The 20,587-nt window shown below is 48.6% G+C and overlaps 1 protein-coding gene across 2 annotated transcripts in view; it reads left to right on the top strand.

Moving 5' to 3' along the window:
- LRP1 (LDL receptor related protein 1) overlaps positions 1-20,587 on the top strand; it is a 1,298,976-nt gene that overhangs the window by 1,091,673 nt on the left and 186,716 nt on the right. For both annotated transcript variants that reach the window (XM_085654639.1, XM_085654638.1), the window contains exons 73-74: positions 5,129-5,272; positions 5,472-5,606. In XM_085654639.1, coding sequence (XP_085510765.1) covers positions 5,129-5,272; positions 5,472-5,606 — 279 coding nt within the window. The remainder of the gene's footprint in view (positions 1-5,128; positions 5,273-5,471; positions 5,607-20,587) is intronic.

Below are 20,587 nucleotides of genomic sequence, written 5' to 3'. Positions count from 1 at the left end.
GCAGGGGTGCAGGGTGGGGGGAGTTGGAAGTTGGGGGGGGTTGGGGGGTTTTGATTTGTGTGTTTTGTTTTTAATGCGAGGTCTTTGTTCTGTTCCAGTTTCGGGCGTTGCGCTATCTGCTGGGGGACCCTTAATTGATTGGAGGGGATGGGGGGGGGACGGGTTGAGGTTGATGTCATGGAACGTCAATGGATTGGGGGACCGTATCAAACGGGGTGTTGTGCTGCAGTATTTGCGACGTATGTCTCCTGATGTGGTGTTTTTACAGGAGACGCATCTGGTGGGTAACGTTTGTCATGCCATGAACAGGGGGGGGGTACCGACTCGTTGCCCATTCTGGTTTCACCACTGGCTCTAGAGGGGTTGGCATTCTCCTGCGCTCTTCACTTCCGCTGGAGATCACCAGGGTAGTCCCGGACGATAGAGGGCGCTATGTGGCTTTGACTGGGCGGTGGGGGGGGCAGTCCCTTTCCTTGGTCTCTGTCTATGTTCCCCCGGGCCTCCAGAACTCCACCTTTTCAGACTTGGGTCGAATGCTGCTTGAGCTTCCTGACAGTCTTCTGCTTATGGGTGGGGATTTCAATTCGGTAGTCTCGGGCGACCGGGATCGCCACCCGCCCAGGGCCCTCCCTGCTGCGCAGGCGTGGCTTGGCGGATTCTTGGAGACCTTCGGTCTGGTCGATTGCTGGAGGTTAATGCATCCTACACAGTGTCAGTACACCTTTCACTCTGGGGCGCATGGGAGTCTCTCCAGATTGGATTACTTTCTTATGCCCGCGGCCCAGACTGCCCGGATTCGAGAGGTTAAGCATCTGGCCCGGGGTATTTCTGATCATTCCCCACTGTGGTTGCTTTTTGACACTGGGACGCGGTCTGCTGGGCGGATCGCTCCTATTAACCCTTGGTACCTGCGGAACCCCACGATCCGCTATAGCATGGTCAAGTCGATTGACCAATATTTCCTTGAGAATGATGGGTCGGTGATGTCCGCAGTGTCCCTGTGGGAAGCTTTTAAGGCAGTACTCCGTGGGCAGGCCCTATCCCAGATTGTGGCGGCTAAGAAGGTTAAGATGGAGGCGGTGGTGAAGCTTGAGACCGACATCTTGGGGTTGGAGGCGGCCTTGGAGACGGGTGTCACTCCGGATGGGCTACGTGCCCTCAGCCTGAAGCAGTTCGAGTATAAGTCCCTTGTCACTGACGCTGCCAGGACCATGTATAGGGAGCAGCAGGGTAGGTTGTATGATGCTGGAGACAAGGCTGGCAAATTGATTGCTTGGCTGGATAGGAAGGAGAGAGTGAATCGTGTGGTCCCAGAGCTCCGGGTTGCGGATGGAGTGTGTGTGACTGAGCCTGGTGAGATTGTGGAGTGCTTTGCTGACCACCTCCGGGCGGTGTATTCCCCGGTGTCTGATAGAGATGAAGACGACTCTCGTCTTCTACTACGGGATATTGTCCTGCCCGGCTTATCCGTCGAGGACCGTGAGCGGTTGGATGCCCCCTTGGCCGTCGATGAGATTGCTACTGCGATTAGCTCCCTTCGCTCGGGCAAAGCCATGGGCCCCAATGGCCTGCCGATCGAACTATACAAACTACGCCCGGATAAAATCGCGCCCTTCCTCCGTCGTATGTTTCAGGAGTCGAACGAGAGGGGTTCCCTTCCCGCCGACCAGCGTCTGGCGACTATAGTCGTGATTCCTAAGGAGGGTAAACCACGTGACCGCTGTGCTTCATATAGGCCTATCTCCCTCTTAAACGCAGAACCCAAAATCCTGGCTAAAGTCCTCGCCAACCGCTTGCTGAGCGTTATCTGTGATCTGATTCATCCGGATCAATGCGGCTTCATCCCCCACCGTAATACCGCTCTTAATCTGCGGCGTCTGCACGGCGTCCTAGCTAGGGCGAAATACTTTTCTGAACCAGCCGTATTGGTTTCCTTGGACGCCACCATGGCCTTTGATACCATCGAGTGGCCATTCCTCTGGGCGGTCTTGGAGAAGTTTGGCTTTGGGGAGGGATTTCTTAGCTGGGTGAAGCTTCTTTATGCCGGACCAATGGCTCAGGTGGTTGTCAATGGGCGGGCTTCCCGGCCTTTTGCTCTCGGGAGGGGCACTAGGCAGGGGTGCCCGTTGTCCCCTCTGCTTTTTGCTCTTGCCTTGGAACCGCTCGCCGCCTGGCTCCGCTGGGAGCCCTCTATCAGAGGGATCCGGTGGGCCCCGGGCTTCGAGGATCGGGTCTCGCTGTACGCGGATGATATTCTTCTGTACCTCACCTCGCCGCGACAGTCGCATAATGTTCTATTTGATGTCCTCACTTCCTTTGGGAAAAACTCGGGTTTGATAATTACCTGGTCCAAATCTTGCGTGTACCCTATCTCTGGTGGCCCTCCCATTTTGCCGCCTCTACTTCCTATCCAAACGTCCTCATCCGGCTTTAAGTACCTGGGGGTATATGTTTCGTTGGACCCGGCGTTCCGCTATAAGCAGAACCTCCTGTCTCCACTCCGACGTTTGAGGGTGGATACGGCTCGTTGGTGTAGGTTGCCCCTGTCTCCGCTTGGTCGCGCGGCCCTGTTTAAAATGATGTCCCTTCCCAGATTTCTTTACGCACTTCAGAACTCCTTTGATGTCATTCCGGTGGCCTACTTTCGGGAGGTGGAGAGTCTGCAGAGGAGACTGGTCTGGGACGGGCGGGCGCGTATCGCTCTGGCAAAGCTTACTCTCCCCTGGTATGACGGGGGCATCGCGCTTCCTGACATTAGACGGTACTATTGGGCCTCCCAACTGTCGGCAATTAACCATGCCATGTATGCTCCTGGTCTGAACCCGGCGTATGAGATGGATAAATTCCTGCTTCCCGGCGGTAATTATAACAGAGCGCTTTACTCCCGATCTGCTGGTAGGACCCTCACGGGCCCTACCAAGATTGCGGTACGGGTGTGGAAGGCGGCAAGTGTAGCGATGGGCTGGAGTGAGCGTTTAACGTGTGCTACTCCCTTGTTTGCCTCAGACCGCCTGGGGAGCCTCTGGACGACGAAAGGCTTTGAGCACTGGGACACGATCGGCATTAGCAGAGTGGGGGATCTGTGGGTTAAAGGCGCGGTCAAGACCTTTGCGGCGCTCCGGAGCGAGTATGAGCTTAGTGAGAGGGAGTTTTTCCGCTACGCTCAGGTTCGGCATGCCCTGCTCTCGGTTTTTGGGGAAGGGTCCACGGTCCCTGTTTCTTCGCCCCTCGAGGACCGCATACTCGACGGTCACGTTCCCGATAGTACTATCTCTTTGATCTATAAAAAATAGATAAATAATCGGGCTGACCTCTTGGTGCGTCTACGGGAGGCATGGACGGGGGATGGGGTTGAGTTGGACGACGAGGACTGGCAGTCCGCGCTGTCATCTCCTAAGGAGGTTGCCATCCCGGCCCGTCTCCGTTTGGTCCAGCTTCAGATCCTCCATCGCGTTTACGTGACGGGTCCCCGATTGGTCTCGATGGGGTTTTCTGAGGACGGGCTCTGTAAGCGTGGCTGTGGGCACAGTGCCACCTTTCTCCACATCCTGTGGGAGTGCCGCGAGGTGGTGGAATACTGGCGTCAGGTGCATAAGGTTATGAGGCGAGTCACCGGGGTCACGCTGTTGCCGGAGGTGCGTCGTTGTGTTCTGAATGTGTGGGAGCCCAATGACTATAACGCGGCCCAGACTCGGTGGGCGGCCCTGGGGAACATGATAGCAAAGAGGGACATAGCGCAGCTTTGGGGTTCGCAGCGGCCCCCCACCGTGTCTGTCTGGAAGGAGAACATGGACTGGTGCATGTTCAGGGAAAAGACTGTGTATGTGGCTCGTGGTAAACCCGGGGCTTGGAGCAGAATTTGGGGGCAGTGGAATGTGTATCGTGGAAGTATTTGTGCTCCCCCCCTGGTGGAAACGTCTGAGGTAGCCTTGTCCCCCTGATGGTTCCTTACTTATCTGGCACATCTGAGTATAGTTTTGGTATTCCCGTTTCTTCCCCCCCCCCCCCCCCTACCTCTTTGTTCCCCTTCTTGACTGCCATCGGGTGGTCGGATATGGAAGTGCCCCTGCTGTGGCCCGACGCCCATCTCATGTTTTCTTGCCTCGCTTTTGTTTTGTTAAAAGGGTGTATCCTGATTTCCTTTATGTGCAGTCTGAACTTCTGTAGGGTGCGGAGCCCCGGTGGGCCAGTCATTGTGTTTGCACTGTTTGAACTTTTACCTACTAGCGGCCGGCCCAGGTGGTTGTAGGCCCGTGCTTGTAACCTTCTTTCTGCACAATAAACATTTTCAAAAAAAAAAAAAAATCACAACAGTAACTAAAACGTATTTGCTCAATTGTTTCCAAGAACTGCCCCAGGACTGAATGTAGGATCCAGTTCTGGAATTAGAAGAGTAATCCTGAAAGTAATCAATTGCACATAACTTAAAATTCCCATTGAGCTCAATGTATTATTGTGTTTGAAATTGTGTTGCCTATTGCAACAAACTTTAACTATTACCTGCAAAAGTCAATTGCCTATTGCAAAGTATTTAACTAAAACTTCTCATTCTGAGAAAGTATATTTTGATACCTGTCGGTTCTAAAATAAAACAACCATATATTTTGTATACAAACCATTGGCCTAGAGTTCAGTTCTTGAGTGTGTGAGACCATTTGCTGACTGAGTGTGTACAACAAATGCTTTACACTGTCCTGTGATACTGCTTTACTGCTCGACCAAGCTACCACTTTAGAGAGTAAGGTTATATCTAACTTTAGCCTCTGCCAAACCTCTGGGGACTGTGGACTCTGTACACCCTGTACCTATTTGGGGACAGTATATTTATACAGAGCCACTTTCCTACAACTAGCGATTGAACAACCTATTTGAAGTTGTCAGATGGGATGAAAGTTTTTTTAGGTTTTTTTTTAGGTGGTTAAGTGTGTAAAACACTCCTTTGGCTGAGTTATTGATATGGTCCTTCAGTGACAAATCTCTGTCCAGGGTGAATAAAATCACTTGGCTTGGCCGGTGTCAAAATTGTTTGCCATCATGTTCCCTGGCTAGATATTCTTGCCCACAGCCCTTTTTTTAACCCGGTTGTTTAAATAAAAGTCTCTATTTTATGTTATTCTTCTCACTTTAGATCTTTCCAACCGCAAAATTCCACACTGTGATCCCACCAAGAACCAATTCCGGTGCAAGAATGGAAAGTGCATCAGCTCCAGCCTTAACTGTGACCTCTTTGATGACTGTGGAGATGGATCAGATGAGGAACAATGTTCTCCAAGTTAGTGCACACTTCCACTACACCTGCACTTAATAGAACTGAGTGCTTCACATTAAGTATAAATGAAAAGGGCGAAGCGGGGCAGTACTGCAAACCTTTCAGCATGAGAGATTAGGACATTGAACTCTTTGGAATAGGAGTGTGAGTCGTGAAAACGTTTATTACTGTTCCGTTTCAACATTTACTTCTTTCTCTATAGGTATTCATCACAAAAGCTGCAATTCCAACATGACCCTGTGCGGCGGTGACGCAAAATGTGTAGAAACCAAGTCCTCAGTGTACTGCGTATGCCGCGACGGTTTCAATCGAGTCCAGGACAAAAATTACTGTACAGGTGAGGAACACGCGTGCATTGTCTGACCCCGGCCAGGTTCCTCGATAAGGACCCAGTGTGCCTTCCTCACTCTTGCACCATTAGAGGTGCTCTGATCAGCAGAGCGCACCACCAAACTGATGCATTGCTCAGACAAATGCTGGCTCCAAGGAATGCTGCTCCTTCAGACTACAGGTCTCAAGCTGTTGAAGAATCTGAAAATAGTAAAGAGAAGATGCGATTTATAAGCAGATTTTTTTGTCTACTGTTAGTGCCAACCACTGCACGTAAGATTTTGTCATTTACTACCAGGGATCTAGGAATGGTACTACCCTCACTTTTTACTCTCATGGGCAATCATTAGATAGCGAATACTAACATTTTCTATTTTTCCAACTCCAGCAGTATGGTATTCTTTTATAGCTTAAAGCAAATCAAGAAATTATAGTGATCAATAGAGGCAAATATACAGTGTGTGTTAAAAAAAAAAAAAGCAAACTCCAAAGTAAATTCATACCAATAGGATAACACTGCAATTTACAAACAAATGTTTGTCTTTTTAGCGAGTTGAAGAATATGTCCAGAAAAAGTCTAATACGGCCAACATATATCCTCTGTAGAGACTAAAGCAAAGGAAATTCTCCGGAGACCTATCTTCTTCCACTCGAAATATTCCTGAGTTGATTACTGATATGAAAGTTGTCTCTCTCATCCTCCATTATAAAACTCTTGGAAGGAGTCCTGCCATTTCCAATCTGTTCCCTATTTTAGTGATTCATTTGTCTCTTTACACCTCCACCTCAAAGGGCTTTTAAAATAAGGTTCTAGCATGCACCATAAGGGGGCAGCATTATTCAACAATTTACCATTTCCAAAACACATGACCTGGAATGTATTTATTTGTGAGTTTTGTAATGCGCTACTTGTAATGTTTCATTTACTTAAGCACAGAAGAGAGGGCGTAAAAACACTGTTCAGGCAGGAGAGGAAAAGTGATGCAATGTTTGTAGAGAATGCATATGATCATGTAGAGTGGGTGCCTGTAATTGATAATGTGCGATCACTGTCCCTGGTGTGCCAGAAGTTCCATTAAGCAGGATTCTGAATAGTTCTGTTTCTAGGGGTTTCCGAAAATGCATGAGATCTAGATATGAGCGGGGTTGAGGGCATTCCGCAGCTTTTGACCTTGTAGTCCAATGATTTACTTCATTGTTTAGACTTCCTGAGAGTATGTTATTATATCAAGTCAGCTGCTAATGATTGAAGCGAGGTAATTTCTGGGAGTAATTTAGCTAGTTTTTTTTTATACATTCCATAGATGGTACAGAGGACTTTGAATTTGTTTCTGTCTTTATCTGCTAGACAGTGGAGAGCTTTCAGAGTACGTTTGATGTAGTCCTGGTTACATAGGTTAAAGCACTCTGGCAGATAGCGTTTTTCAGAAGCAGACACAGGTAATATTGCAAAACGTCCTGGGGAAGGATGACCATAGCCCTGGTCGAGCACTTGATGGTCATTTTGGATTAACAAGGGTATTTTTCAGAGTAGGGAGAGCTGAATGTTTAGCCCTTTGATTATTGTATTTGAGTAGCAAATGACTGTTCTGAGTAGGAGTATCAGCTGAAGACAGTAAATACCTAGGCAATTGGCTGGTCAAACAAGGAACTATTAGAATTAATTGATATATGAAGTGACTCTGTGTACTAAACAATTACATTAAAAAATACATTTTATTATTATAAATGCATAGTAAAAACAATCAGATCCAAAATGTTGCGACATACTACATTTAACAACATATTAACAAAGATATAATACATACAAGAAAAATAAATGCAATATGCAAATTTCAAACATACAACACACAGACATAAAAAGATAAATTAATTGTTGCTTATTGGAGAAACGTGGCTAGATGTTTGGACAAGTTCTTATTTTTTTGTCTACGCGCATTTCGGCGTTTAAGCGCCTTCTATAGGACAGCCACAGCAACCTGAACAAACATAAATGGACACAATATATAACATCAATGCATTAAACTAAGTACACTGAGTCAGACATGCCTAAAATAGACAACAATTGATAAACACGAAAACTACAAAGATAACAAAAATAATTCTGTGTAAATCAGGCATGCAACTAAAAGTGCAGGAAAAATAGGGAGTAAAGATGACTGAAATAGGAATGAGAAATAATAGAAGTGATGTGAAAAAAATAAGACTCATAGTACCAACCAAATAAAGAATGTGAATGACAGGCTCACTGTATGTAAATAGCAAATGGTGAAAGGAAAGGATGAAAATTACTAAGGAAAGGTAACTTGATATAAAATTGAAACAGCTAGATGTAGCACAGGCTTACCTAATATAGGTATGCAATTAAGGCCAAAAGACAATGTTTGGACTCAAGGTAACTCAATTACCCTAAATGATCGGTGCCGTTACCGATCCAACTTTCGACACGCAATCCTCACCCTTTCTCCGGTATTGTCTCGATCGCAATTCCTAGTCGTCTCGTATCTCTTCAATTTCGAAGTCCTCGATTCCGGTCGTCGACGAAGGCCTTTTGGCCTACTTAGGCCATTCCATCTGGCTAGTGGAAAGGACTCCTTTTAAGAAGGGTCCTCAATGTGGTTCAAAGTTCCCACACACAGATCTTTAGGAGGTGTGTAACCTCTGCCTCTCACCAGAGCAAAAGGACAAAGACTGTCCAGCTTGTGCCTCTTTCTGCTCCAAGAAGACCATTCGGTATCGTCGAGCTCGAAGAACAATGGCTCGCTTGTCGGCACCCATTCCCGATGACCTCTTCCAGGAGGACGTCTATGTACCAGAACAGGAGCAAATCGAAGAAGGCCCTGTCAGCGCTTCCGAAGCCGATAACTCCGACCTCGAGGACGTCACTCCTGGGCAGCAGGTCGTAAGTAGTGATGTCGACCCCGACCCCCTTCCCCCTGACACCAAAAAGGCTTCGGTGACACCTTTGGGCCCAGGTGCACGCCGAGACAATACTTCTCACGCCCCGCCTTCGGGCCCGGCAAAGAAGTCCACAACGAAGCCTTCAGGCCACTCGGGTTCGAGTCAGCCTGCCGTCGGTGCCCAAACTCAAGCCTCGGCACCGAAAGAGACCTTCCTCCATATCAGTGCCGACCGTTGCCTCCACATCCATGCTCTCGGCACCCAAAACTACCAGTACCGACCCCTCGACTCCGAAGAAGCACTCGGAACCGAGCAAAAAGACGCTACCGAAGAATTCACATTCGCAAGCTTCGGAACCGAAAACACCATCGGAACCTAGGAAAACATCGGATCCGAAAAAAGCATCGGAACCGAAAAAACAAATGGTTCTGCAAACTCCTGCAGAGACTAAAAAAGCTCATGCTTCAAAGACTAAAGAGCACAAGTCCACTCCAGAATCTGTGCCACGCAAGCCTTAGGAACCGAAAAAATCGGCGCTGAAAAATGAGCCTCCAACAGAAGAGCTTTCTAAACCAGATCCCACCCAAAAAACCCTTCTAAAAGACCCAAAGACTGGCCAACTGACTCTCAGTTCTAAAAAGAGACCACTGGACACGCCTCCACCGGCTCCACCACCTAAGAAAAGAGACATTGCGACATCGCCTCTGAGTCCCTTCTCCATCTCCTCCACCACCACACCACTCTCCTACACCATCTCCTCCACCAGTGGACGATGATGACACCTCTGATGACACAGGGTAGGGGGCGGACGACGAACCACTAGGGGACACTAGTCCACCTTTTTTCCCAGACCCCTGGGACGATTACAACACACCAGATGTCCCTAACGTACCGCAGGACGACCTATTCCCCTCTAGACCTTCCCCTCCAGAGGATACCATAGGTTTCACCCAGCTCGTTAACAGAGCTGCACAATACCACGGATTTGCGTACACACTGACTCTGTGGAAGAGGATTTCTTAATGGACACTTTTGACACTTCACAAAAGTCCACCTCTGTCTTCCCTATGTTAAAAGGGGTCATCAAACATGCACCTGAGGTGTTCAAAGATCCTGTGAGGGCTAGGGTTATAAACACCAGGCTAGAGAAAAAATATAAAGCTGCCCCAACAGACCCTACTTACATTAAAGGCCAGATACCCTTGGACTCTTTAGTGGTCTCCAATGCCAGAAAAAGGGCTAACTCGCAAACCTCAGGCGACGCTCCACCTCCCGACAAGGAGTCCAAACTCTTGGACGCATCTGGTAAACGTACGGCGTCGCAAGCGGCTAATATATGGCGCATCGCCAATACTCGAGCTCTGTTAGCCAGATACAATAGAGCACACTATGATGAGTTAGAGTCCCTATTGCAACACCTCCCTGATAAATACAAAACTGAAGCCAACGACCTCATACAGGAGGGTAAAATCATCACAAACACCTCCAGCCGTTGCGCTCTAGACGTGGCAGACACCGCCTCCAGGGCCATCAACACAAGTGTCCTTCTGCGTAGGCATGCATGGCTACGCATTTCAGGGTTTAAACCGGAGGTACAGACTTCCATTCTCAACCAACCATATGACCAAGAGCATCTATTTGGGCCTGCCGTGGATTCATCTCTCAAAGATGAAAAAAGATACAGACACGGCTAAATCAATGGGAGCTTTGCAATCACAGGCTCCCAGACGTTCCTTTCGCCGCTCATCTTACAGGGGTACCTCAAGAGGCTACTCCTCTGACAATCCTCCAAGTCCTATAAAACTCCCACCCAGACCACATTCACCAGAGGCTATCAAAGAGGAGGCTACAGAGGCAATAATAACAAGGGTAGAGGCAAGACCAATAAAACCCGCTCCGCCTCCACCCCTACCCAATGACTTCCCTCCACTCCCCCCAGACCATTCCACTCCGGTCAGGGGAAGATTACTACATTTCCGACCTGTCTGGAACAACATCACCACAGACTGGTGGGTGAGACAAATTGTTCAATCGGGTTACTGTCTAGAACTCACTTCTACCCCCCCCCCAAACATACCACCCACACAGCGCCCAATGTCATCGGAACATTTATCGCTGCTAAAGCAGGAGGTAACCTCCCTCCTGCACATACATGCAATAGAACCAGTCCCCCTGCAACAGCAAAACACAGGGGTTTACTCCCTGTACTTCCTCATTCTCAAGAAGGACGGCTCTCTAAGACCTATCCTAGACCTCAGACCCTTAAACCTGTACATACACTCAGACCATTTTCACATGGTCACGCTTCAACAGGTCCTTCCTTTTCTCTCACAAGGCGATTTCCTTGCCGCTCTAGATTTCCAGGACGCCTACTTTCATATTCCCATTTACACCTCTCACAGGAAATATCTCAGGTTTGTAGTGGACAGCCAGCACTACCAATTCAAGGTCCTCCCATTTGGAGTCAACACAGCACCCAGAGTATTAACCAAGTGTCTGGCGGTAATTGCAGCTCACCTAAGAAGACAGCACATTCACGTCTTCCCATACTTAGACGACTGGCTCATAAAAGTTAACTCATACCATCAGTGTGTACATCACACTCCTGCCACAATCCAACTACTCCACGACTTAGGGTTTACGATATTTCACGCAAAGTCTCACCTACAACCGTCCCACATACAACAGTACCTCGGTGCCACAATAAACACCTCAAAAGCACTTGCATATCCCAGCCCAGCCAGGATAGCAAGCTTACAAAGCCTCATATCAAAATTTCAGCCGCAACACTCTCTTCCAGCTCGAGTGTTCATGCAATTGATTGGGATGATGGCCTCTTGCATATTCATAGTACCTCATGCAAGACTCCAAATGCGTCCCCTTCAGGAATGTCTCGCACGTCAGTGGAATCAAGGTCAGTTCACAGATCTGGTGTTGGTGGATGTTCGCACACACCACTCTCTGCAGTAGTGGAACACCAAAAACCTTTCCAAAGGGCGACTGTTCATCGAGCTGGTTCCACAGATTGTGCTAACAGCAGACGTATCGCTCTCTTGCTGGGGAGCTCATCTGTTACATCACACCATGCAGGGCAGGTGGATGCCTCAACAAACGTTCCTCCACATCAGTCACCTGGAGTTACTAGCCATCTTCCTAGCCCTGAAGGCATTCCAGAAACAAATATCAGGCAAAGCTGTCCTAGTCCGCACTGACAACATGACCTCCATGTACTACATACAAAAACAAGGCGGGACACACTCCCTACAGCTCTCTCAACTAGCGCAAAGCTCTATTCCTCAGAACATTTTCCTCCTAGCCCAACATGTCCCGGGAGTCCAGAACAGCATAGCCGATCTGTTAAGTCGTCAGACACAACAGATACACAAGTGGGAACTTCATCCGCAAGTTTTTCAACCATTTTTCCACATGTGGGGACAACCAGAGATAGATCTCTTCGCCACACACGAAAACGCCAAATGCCCGAGATTTGCCGCCAGATCTCCATACCCATTGTCCAAAGGAAATGCGATATGGATGAATTGGTCAGGCATATTTGCGTACGCTTTTCCGCCTCTCCCACTCATTCCACTGGTGGTGCGCAAACTACAGCAACACTCATTCACTCTCATCCTAGTTGCTCCATCATGGGCCAGATAACCATGGTACACCACATTACTGGAATTGTCCGTAGTCCCGCACCAAAAACTACACCTCTCCCCATGCCTCTTAACCCAGAACCGTGGAGAGATGAGCCACCCGGACCCAGCGCAGCTCAACCTAGTGATCTGGCTCCTGAGGTCTTAGAATCTGGTTACCTTAACCTTCCCCCTGACTGTATGAACATTATCAAGGAAGCTAGACACCCCACCAATAGAGCCTGCTATGCAGCCAAGTGGAAACGGTTTGACATATATTGTCACAATAACACCATCAATCCTCTAGATGTGTCTATTCAACAAATCAAAGGTTATTGACTGCATCTCCAAAGGTGTAACTTAGCATACACATCTATTAGGTTACACCTCGCTGCCATAGCAGCCTACTTACAAAATAGACAACACTTGTCGCTATTCAGGGTACCCGCCATCAAAGCATTTATGGAAGGCCTCAAAAGAATAATTCCCCCCAGGGTACCACCCTCACCTGTGTGGAATTTAAACATAGTTCTCACAAGACTAATGGGCCCTCCTTTTGAACCTCTGCATAAATGCGAGCTACAATTTCTAACATGGAATGTCACTTTCCTAGTGACCATTACTTCACTTTGAAGAGCCGGTGAGCTACAGGCACTCACTATTCAAGAACCTTTTTTACAACTCCATCATAACAAAGTGGTTCTCCGAACCAATCCAAAATTGCTCCCTAAGTTTATTTCTCCCTTCCACCTCAACCAGTCTGTGGAGTTGCCAGTATTCTTCTCGCAACCACAAACAGCCTCAGAAAGAGCTCTTCACACTTTAGATGTAAAAAGAGCACTGCTTTATTACATTGAAAGAACAAAACCTTTTCGCAACTCAAACAACTTTTCATGTCCTTCTCACCACCACATAAAGGCAACCCCATATCAAAATCTGGGATAGCAAGGTGGATTGTCAAATGCATACAGATTTGCTTTGACAAAGCAAAACGTACATTATCAGTTCCCCCTAAAGCCCACTCTACCCGAAAGATCGGGGCTTCAACAGCATTTTTAGGAATCATTCCCTTAGATGACATCTGCAAAGCAGCTACATGGTCTACACCGCACACATTCACAAAGCACTATTGTGTAGATGTGCAAACAAAACAGCAAGCTGGTGTGGGCCAGGCTGTACTCAAAACATTATTTCAAACTACTGCAGCAGATACTGGTGGTTGCCATTAGGAATGGGTACTGCTATACAATCTATGCATAGTGTGTGATCTGCAGCTCATATGCCTCGAACGGAAAAAGCTACTTACCAATATGCATCTGTTCTTGGCATGTAGAGCTACAGATCCACACACGCCTACCCGGCTACCTTTATCTGTTCCAGTACTATCTTATTTAGATACAGCATACATGGGCATCTTATCTGTTTCTCACAAAACTCCATTATTTCCCTGCTGGCGAAAAACAATCTGAAGATGGAGCTAATGCCCATGCGCACTATCGTCCAAAGGAGGAGTCACCTATCTCGTGACTTCCAAAGACTTTCCAAGATTAAAACAAGTGCAAACATCCGGGCCCAACACCAGATGGCGATCTATGCATGTGTGTGGATCTGCAGCTCTACATGCCAAGAACAGATGCATACTGGTAAGTAGCATTTTCCTTACCTATAATAGTGTGAGGACCTGGACAGCAGAGTATCAAAGTTCCAGGACAGGTTCAGGACCGGGAAGGTGACCTCTTCTAGTGTAACGCCAGCGTTGCACTCCTCTCTGGCACTACTCTCTCCCGCTCGTCCAGACCCCTTCCTAGATGTGCCTCCTCAGTTATTCAGCGATTCTTCCCTAGAGTTGGATTCTTCAATCAGCTTGCAGCAATTCGGGCAGCATCTCAGCATAGCATCAGCATCAATTGTGTTTAACTAACTAAAACTTACCTCTGTTATACCAATTCAAATGTATGATCCACCCCCAAATGTTTCAATTCTATGTACACCCCTCAATTTGATTGGGCCAGGCAGTGGGGTGAGGACATCACACCATACTAAGTACAGTAACCTTCTTTAGTTCTATTGTCTAATTCCCCGCACCTTAATTTTAAACCCACAAGCTTTATTCCCACAAGCATTTCATATGTGGATCGATAAATCTGTAGTACAATGTTTCGGCTTCTTCCTTTCGCAGGTTCAAGAGTTTAGCTTCCCATGTCCTTGCTGGGCACATGTTCTTGGCAATGGTTCAGTGACATCATTGGTCTCAGGACAAGGATGCAATATGCATGTGTAGTTGTCGTAAAGGGATAGGGACATCAGTCACCCTCCAAGGCCCAAATACAAGCTATTGATAAAGTCAGAGAAAAACATGTTAGAATACAAAATTAAATGAATTCACTGTATACCACTTACTTCTACTCTAACCCCATTTACTTAATATCTCTTTTGCATTAATAGCTTAGTAAAACTTGCATGAGTTAGTTTCAACACAACATGTGCGTTAATGCGAGGTTTTCGAGCAGCCATGTTAAAAGCTATTGCGCAGCTGCAAAGATTTCCCACCAAGCGACAGAGACATCATTACTACGTAGATGAAGTAGACGCATGCGCAGAAGAGTTCCTGCGTTTTCGGCTGCCATTTTAAGGACACTCTGGTTACTGGTTAGTAAAATACATAGAAAAGCGTTCGAGGCATGTGGGCTGCTGAATTCATATCTGTGCATAGATCGCCGCCTAGTGTTGGGTCCGGATGTTTGCACGTTGTTGTCCTGGAAGAGTCTTCGAAGTATCCGGAGATAGGTGACTCCTCCCCTGGACCACAGTGCGCATGGGCATTCTCTCCATCCTCAGATTGTTTTTTTCCGCCATTGGGTTCGGATGTGCTTATCTTAGCTCAAGTTAGGAAAATTTAGTTTAAGGCCAAAAGGCCTTTAGTTTTCGTCGGTACTGTTCCCGCTCGGTATCGACAGCTTTCTTGCTTAGTTTAGCAAACTTATTCAAGTTTTTCGGATCCGTTTAATCCGACCATCGACCTTACATTGACGATGGAATCGAGGACCCCATTCAAATGGTGTCCTGTTTGCCACGCCAAATATCCACATATCGACGTCCACCCGGTGTGCAACAAATGCCTTTTGCCGGATCACGACGAATCAAAATGTATGGCCTGTGCCTGATTCCGATCCAAGAAGACTCTCCGGAATCGACGGGCAGCGAGATTAGAAGCGCAGCAATCGGCACCGGCCCCGACCAACATCTTAAGCACCGAGGACGAGGATGTTGAAAGCGTGGAAGACATGAACTCCAGCCCCGCTTCCGAACACGATTCCCAATCGGAAGACGCCGATGAAGCGCTTTTTCACAGGGAAGAAGCCGACGATGAGGTAGGAGACTACGATGAGGCCTTTGGGGCCGAAGAAGATAGCTCTGATGAGGAGCAGGGCCTACCCGTCGAAACGGAGGCTATCAAAGTGCGTCATTCTACGGCTCCGGTCAAGGGATCGCCTCCGGGCCTTACCCGAGATCAATCCCGCAGTTCTTCGGCCCCGCCTTCGGGCCCGGCCTCGAACATTCAGCAAGAGCCATTATTACCCAAAAAGACTGGTTTCCCTTCAACGAAACCGAAACCAATCGTCGCACCGGTTCCACAGAAACCGAAAGTGAAACTAGCAGTGGTCGGCTCGACGTCCTCCACTCCTTCGACGCCAGCCAAGACCATCGGCTCCGAACGCACTAAAAGGGATTTCGGCGCCGAACTCGCTGCAGCGGATGTCGGTACCGACCCGAAAAGGAAGGCCATCGGTACCACAAAAGCGCCTCGGCCCCCGGCACCGAAGCAATCGGCCCCGACCACCAAAGTTAAAATGGCCGCTCCATCGGAGTCCAATTCGAAGGCAGAGACTAGGGTCAAGTCATCGACTCCGTCGACCGCTACTACCTCTCCTCGACTCGATGACCCTGTGGCTCCGAAGCAGTCCACGCCTACCTCTGCAGAACCACTCGGCACCAAAGAACCTTCGGCGTTCTCGGTGCGACAAGTTGCGGCGCCATTGCAACGCATCAGAGAACAGGCAACCCTCCAGTCCACGTCGGGCCCCGACCCGAAAAAGGCTCCAAAGGCACCTTTGGCACCAACCAACATCACTTTTGGTTTGCCGCCGTCCACGGCGCCAAAGATGTTCGAGATCCGAACACGTGTCAGCCAGACAAGGTCCCCATCTACTGGACACTCTCCTACTGGGCCTTCACCGTCCCAATTCATCGACGCCGACACCGGCAGACTCATGCTCCGAAAACGGAAGGTCACACCAGAGCAGGCCTTGGACTCTTACAGAATCCCTCTAAAGCAGAAACTGCCAGCAGAATCGGAACCGGTTCTATACGAACGCCTGCATACCTCCTATCCGGATCCCCAGTCCTTTTCTCCGACGCCCTCCGACACGGACGCAATGGAGGATTACATGGGTGATGATACCACCTACCCTAGGGATATAGATCCTAAGGAGCAGCAGGACCCAGATCAAGCTTGGGATGACCCTGCAGACCCGGGTGCCACAACAGATACCCAGGACACGCAGCTTTACGGCGCAAAAACATCTCCCACAGAGGACACTGCTGCCTTCAATGCCCTCATAGAACGTGCTGCAGCCAATCATGGAGTGTAACTCCACTCTGACACAGTTGAGGACGACTTCTTAGTGGACACTTTCGCCTCCTCTGAGAGGACTGTCAAGACTCTGCCCATGTTGAAAGGTGTTCTCAAGCCAGCAAAGGACATTTTCAAGGAAACAACCAGGGCACGGGTGATAAACCCCAGGATTGAAAAAAAATACAAACCTGCGCCCGGGGACCCTATGTACATTAGAGGTCAGTTACCTCTGGACTCCATGGTGGTTGCTAACGCTCGCAAACGAGCGCACTCGCAAACAACTGGTGATGCTCCTCCCCCAGACAAAGAGTCCAAGGTGCTGGAGACCTCCGGCAAGAGGATTGCAGCTCAAGCAGCAAACATCTGGCGCATTGCCAATACACAGGCCCTCCTGGCTCGCTACGATCGTTCACACTACGACACGCTAGAGTCACTACTCCAACATCTGCCAGACGAGTACAAAGAGGCAGCGGAGCTCCTCATCAAAGAGGGACAACTTCTTACAAACGCATCCATTAAGTGCGCACTAGATGCTGCCGACACAGCTGCGAGGGCGATAAACACCAGCGTCATGTTATGCCGACACACTTGGTTAAGAATCTCCGGATTCAAACCTGAGATTCAAAACAACATCCTAAATCAGCCTGTCAACCCCAACTACTTATTCGGACCAGAAGTTGACACCACCTTAGAAAAGATCAAAAAGGACACTGACACTGCAAAGTCAATGGGGGCTCTGCAAACGCAGACATTTCGTAGTGGCTCCTTTCGTCGCCCCGGGAATAGGGGAGCGGCTAGAGGACAGGGGTCACAGCAGACATACAATAAAGGGGGCACACAGAGTACCTACGATAAAAACAACAGAGGTGGATATCGTGGCTCCAGCACCAAGGGCAGAGGACGCGGTTACGGCAACACCAGGTCCTCACCCAAGAACAAACAGTGACGCCCTCTCCCTTCCCCCTGACCACATAACACCTGTCGGGGGGAGACTCCAGCGGTTCCTGTCCACGTGGAATACCATCACCACGGACAGGTGGGTCAGGGATATTATCCAGCACGGTTACTGTCTCGAATTAACCTCCACTCCACCCACAATACCGCCAAAGCACCGTCCTATGTCCGCAGAGCACTTAGCATTATTGCAGCAGGAAGTGCTAAGTATGCTGCAAAAAGGTGCAATAGAGGTCGTGCCCTTCAACCAGCAGGGGACAGGGGTGTACTCTGTACTTCCTAATCCCAAAAAAGGACGGGTCGCTCAGACCTATACTAGACCTGAGACCCCTCAATCACTACATTCTCTCAGAGCATTTCCATATGCTCACCCTACAGCAGGTTCTCCCGCTGCTCAGCCAGGGAGACTTCCTAGCCACACTAGACCTCAAAGATGCGTACTTCGACATACCCATACACCCGTCACACAGGAAATATCTCAGGTTCACTATTCAGGGGCAGCACTACCAATTCAAAGTCCTCCCCTTCGGTGTGACAACAGCACCCAGAGTTTTCACCAAGTGCCTAGCTACAGTGGCTGCACATTTACGGAGACAACACATTCACGTCTACCCTTACCTGGACGACTGGCTTGTTCAGGCAAAGTCAGCCCAGCAATGTGCCAGCCACATATCCCTCACCATTCACCTTCTTCACAGTCTGGGATTCTCACTAAATTACCCAAAATCACATCTCCAACCCACACACGTACAACAGTACCTAGGTGCGACCATAGACACTCTGGCAGCCACAGCTCAGCCAAATTTAGTGAGGATCAACAGCATGCAAATGCTGATCTCAAAGTTCAAACCTCAACACTCCCTTCGTGCGCGAGTGTTCATGCAGTTGATAGGCATGATGGCCTCCTGCATTTTCATAGTCCCACACGCGAGACTACATATGCGCCCGCTTCAGGAGTGCTTGGCCCGTCAATGGAATCAGGCTCATGGGCAATTAAAAGACCTAGTGTTGGTGAGCGGTCGGGCATACAACTCTCTGCATTGGTGGAATCCACAAAACCTTTGCAAGGGCCGACCGTTCCAAGAGCCTGTTCCACAAATAATACTGACGGCGGACGCGTCTCTCCAGGGATGGGGAGCTCATGTACTCAATTACACAGTGCAGGGACTATGGACAATACAACAAAAGAAGATGCACATCAACCTTCTGGAACTGATGGCAATCTTCCTGGCAATGAAGGCATTCAAAGTACACTTGTGCAACAAAGTCGTGTTGATCCGGACGGACAACATGACTGCCATGTACTACATACAGAAGCAGGGAGGAACACACTCTCCACAGTTGTCTCATCTGGCTCAGAGCATGTGGAAGTGGGCCATTCAGAGGAACATATTCCTCATGGCAGAACACCTCCCCGGCAAGGACAACCAGATGGCGGATCTGCTCAGCAGACACAGCCACCAGATGCACGAGTGGGAGCTACACCCGTCAGTACTCCAACCGTACTTCCAACAGTGGGGTCATCCGGAGATAGACCTATTCGCCACAAGGGAGAACGCAAAATGCCAAAGCTTTGCCGCCAGGTTCCCACATCCACAGTCGCAGGGCAATGCGATATGGATGAACTGGTCCGGCAGATTTGCGTACGCTTTTCCCCCAGCGCCATTAATTCCGCTGGTGGCACGCAAACTGCGACAGCACTCACTGACACTCATCCTAGTTGCTCCCACATGGGCGCGCCAGCCATGGTACACCACCTTTCTAGAACTTTCCGTGGTGCCGCATCAAAGGCTGCGGATCAAACCTGCACTCTTAACGCAGAACCATGGCGAAATTCAGCACCCAGATCCGCAACAGCTGAACCTGGCAATCTGGCTCCTGAAGTCTTAGAGTTTGGCTACCTAAACCTGCCACCTGACTGTATGGAGATCATTAAGGAGGCCAGGAGACCCACTACCAGAGCTTGCTATGCAGCTAAATGGAAGAGGTTTGTCATTTATTGCAACAACAATGACATTAACCCGCTAGACGCATCCATTCAAAATATAATCTGTTACCTCTTACACCTATACCGATGCAATCTGGCATACACCTCAATACGTATCCATTTGACCGCAATAGCAGCCTATCTCCAGAACAGGCAGCACCTCTCTTTATTCAGAGTGCCTGCCATCAAAGCTTTCTTGGAGGGACTTAAACGAGTAATTCCCCCAAGACACCCACCAGCACCGATGTGGAACCTCAACTTGGTCCTCACCCGACTGATGGGTCCACCCTTCGAACCTCTCCACTCATGTGAGATTCAATTCCTCACCTGGAAAGTAGCTTTCCTAGTGGCAATCACTTCGTTAAGAAGAGTTAGTGAACTCCAGGCACTAACCATTCAAGAGCCATTCATACAGGTTCACGCAAACAGGGTCGTACTACGTACCAACCCCAAATTCATGCCTAAAGTAATATCGCAGTTCCACATGAATCAAACTATTGAACTGCCTGTTTTCTTTCAGAATCCACAAAATGTCGCTGAAAGAATGCTCCATACACTAGATGTCAAAAGAGCCCTCATGTACTATATAGACAGAACTAAAGACTTTAGGAAGACAAAACAACTTTTCGTTGCCTTTTCTCCACAACACAAAGGCAACGCCATCTCCAAAGCAGGTATATCCAGATGGATCGTTAAATGTATTCAAATTTGCTATCAAAAGGCTAAACGCACATTAACGATTCCCCCACGAGCCCACTCAACACGTAAGTTAGGGGCGTCCATGGCTTTCCTGGGAAACATTCCTTTACAGGAAATATGTAGAGCAGCCACATGGTCCACTATACATACATTTACCAAACACTACTGTGTAGATG

Source organism: Triturus cristatus, chromosome 4_1 (assembly GCF_964204655.1).
Source record: "Triturus cristatus chromosome 4_1, aTriCri1.1, whole genome shotgun sequence".
In the NCBI taxonomy this organism is placed as follows: Eukaryota; Metazoa; Chordata; class Amphibia; order Caudata; family Salamandridae; genus Triturus; species Triturus cristatus.
Note: the sequence above shows the minus strand (reverse complement) of the source record. Positions and strands in the feature narration are given on the sequence as shown.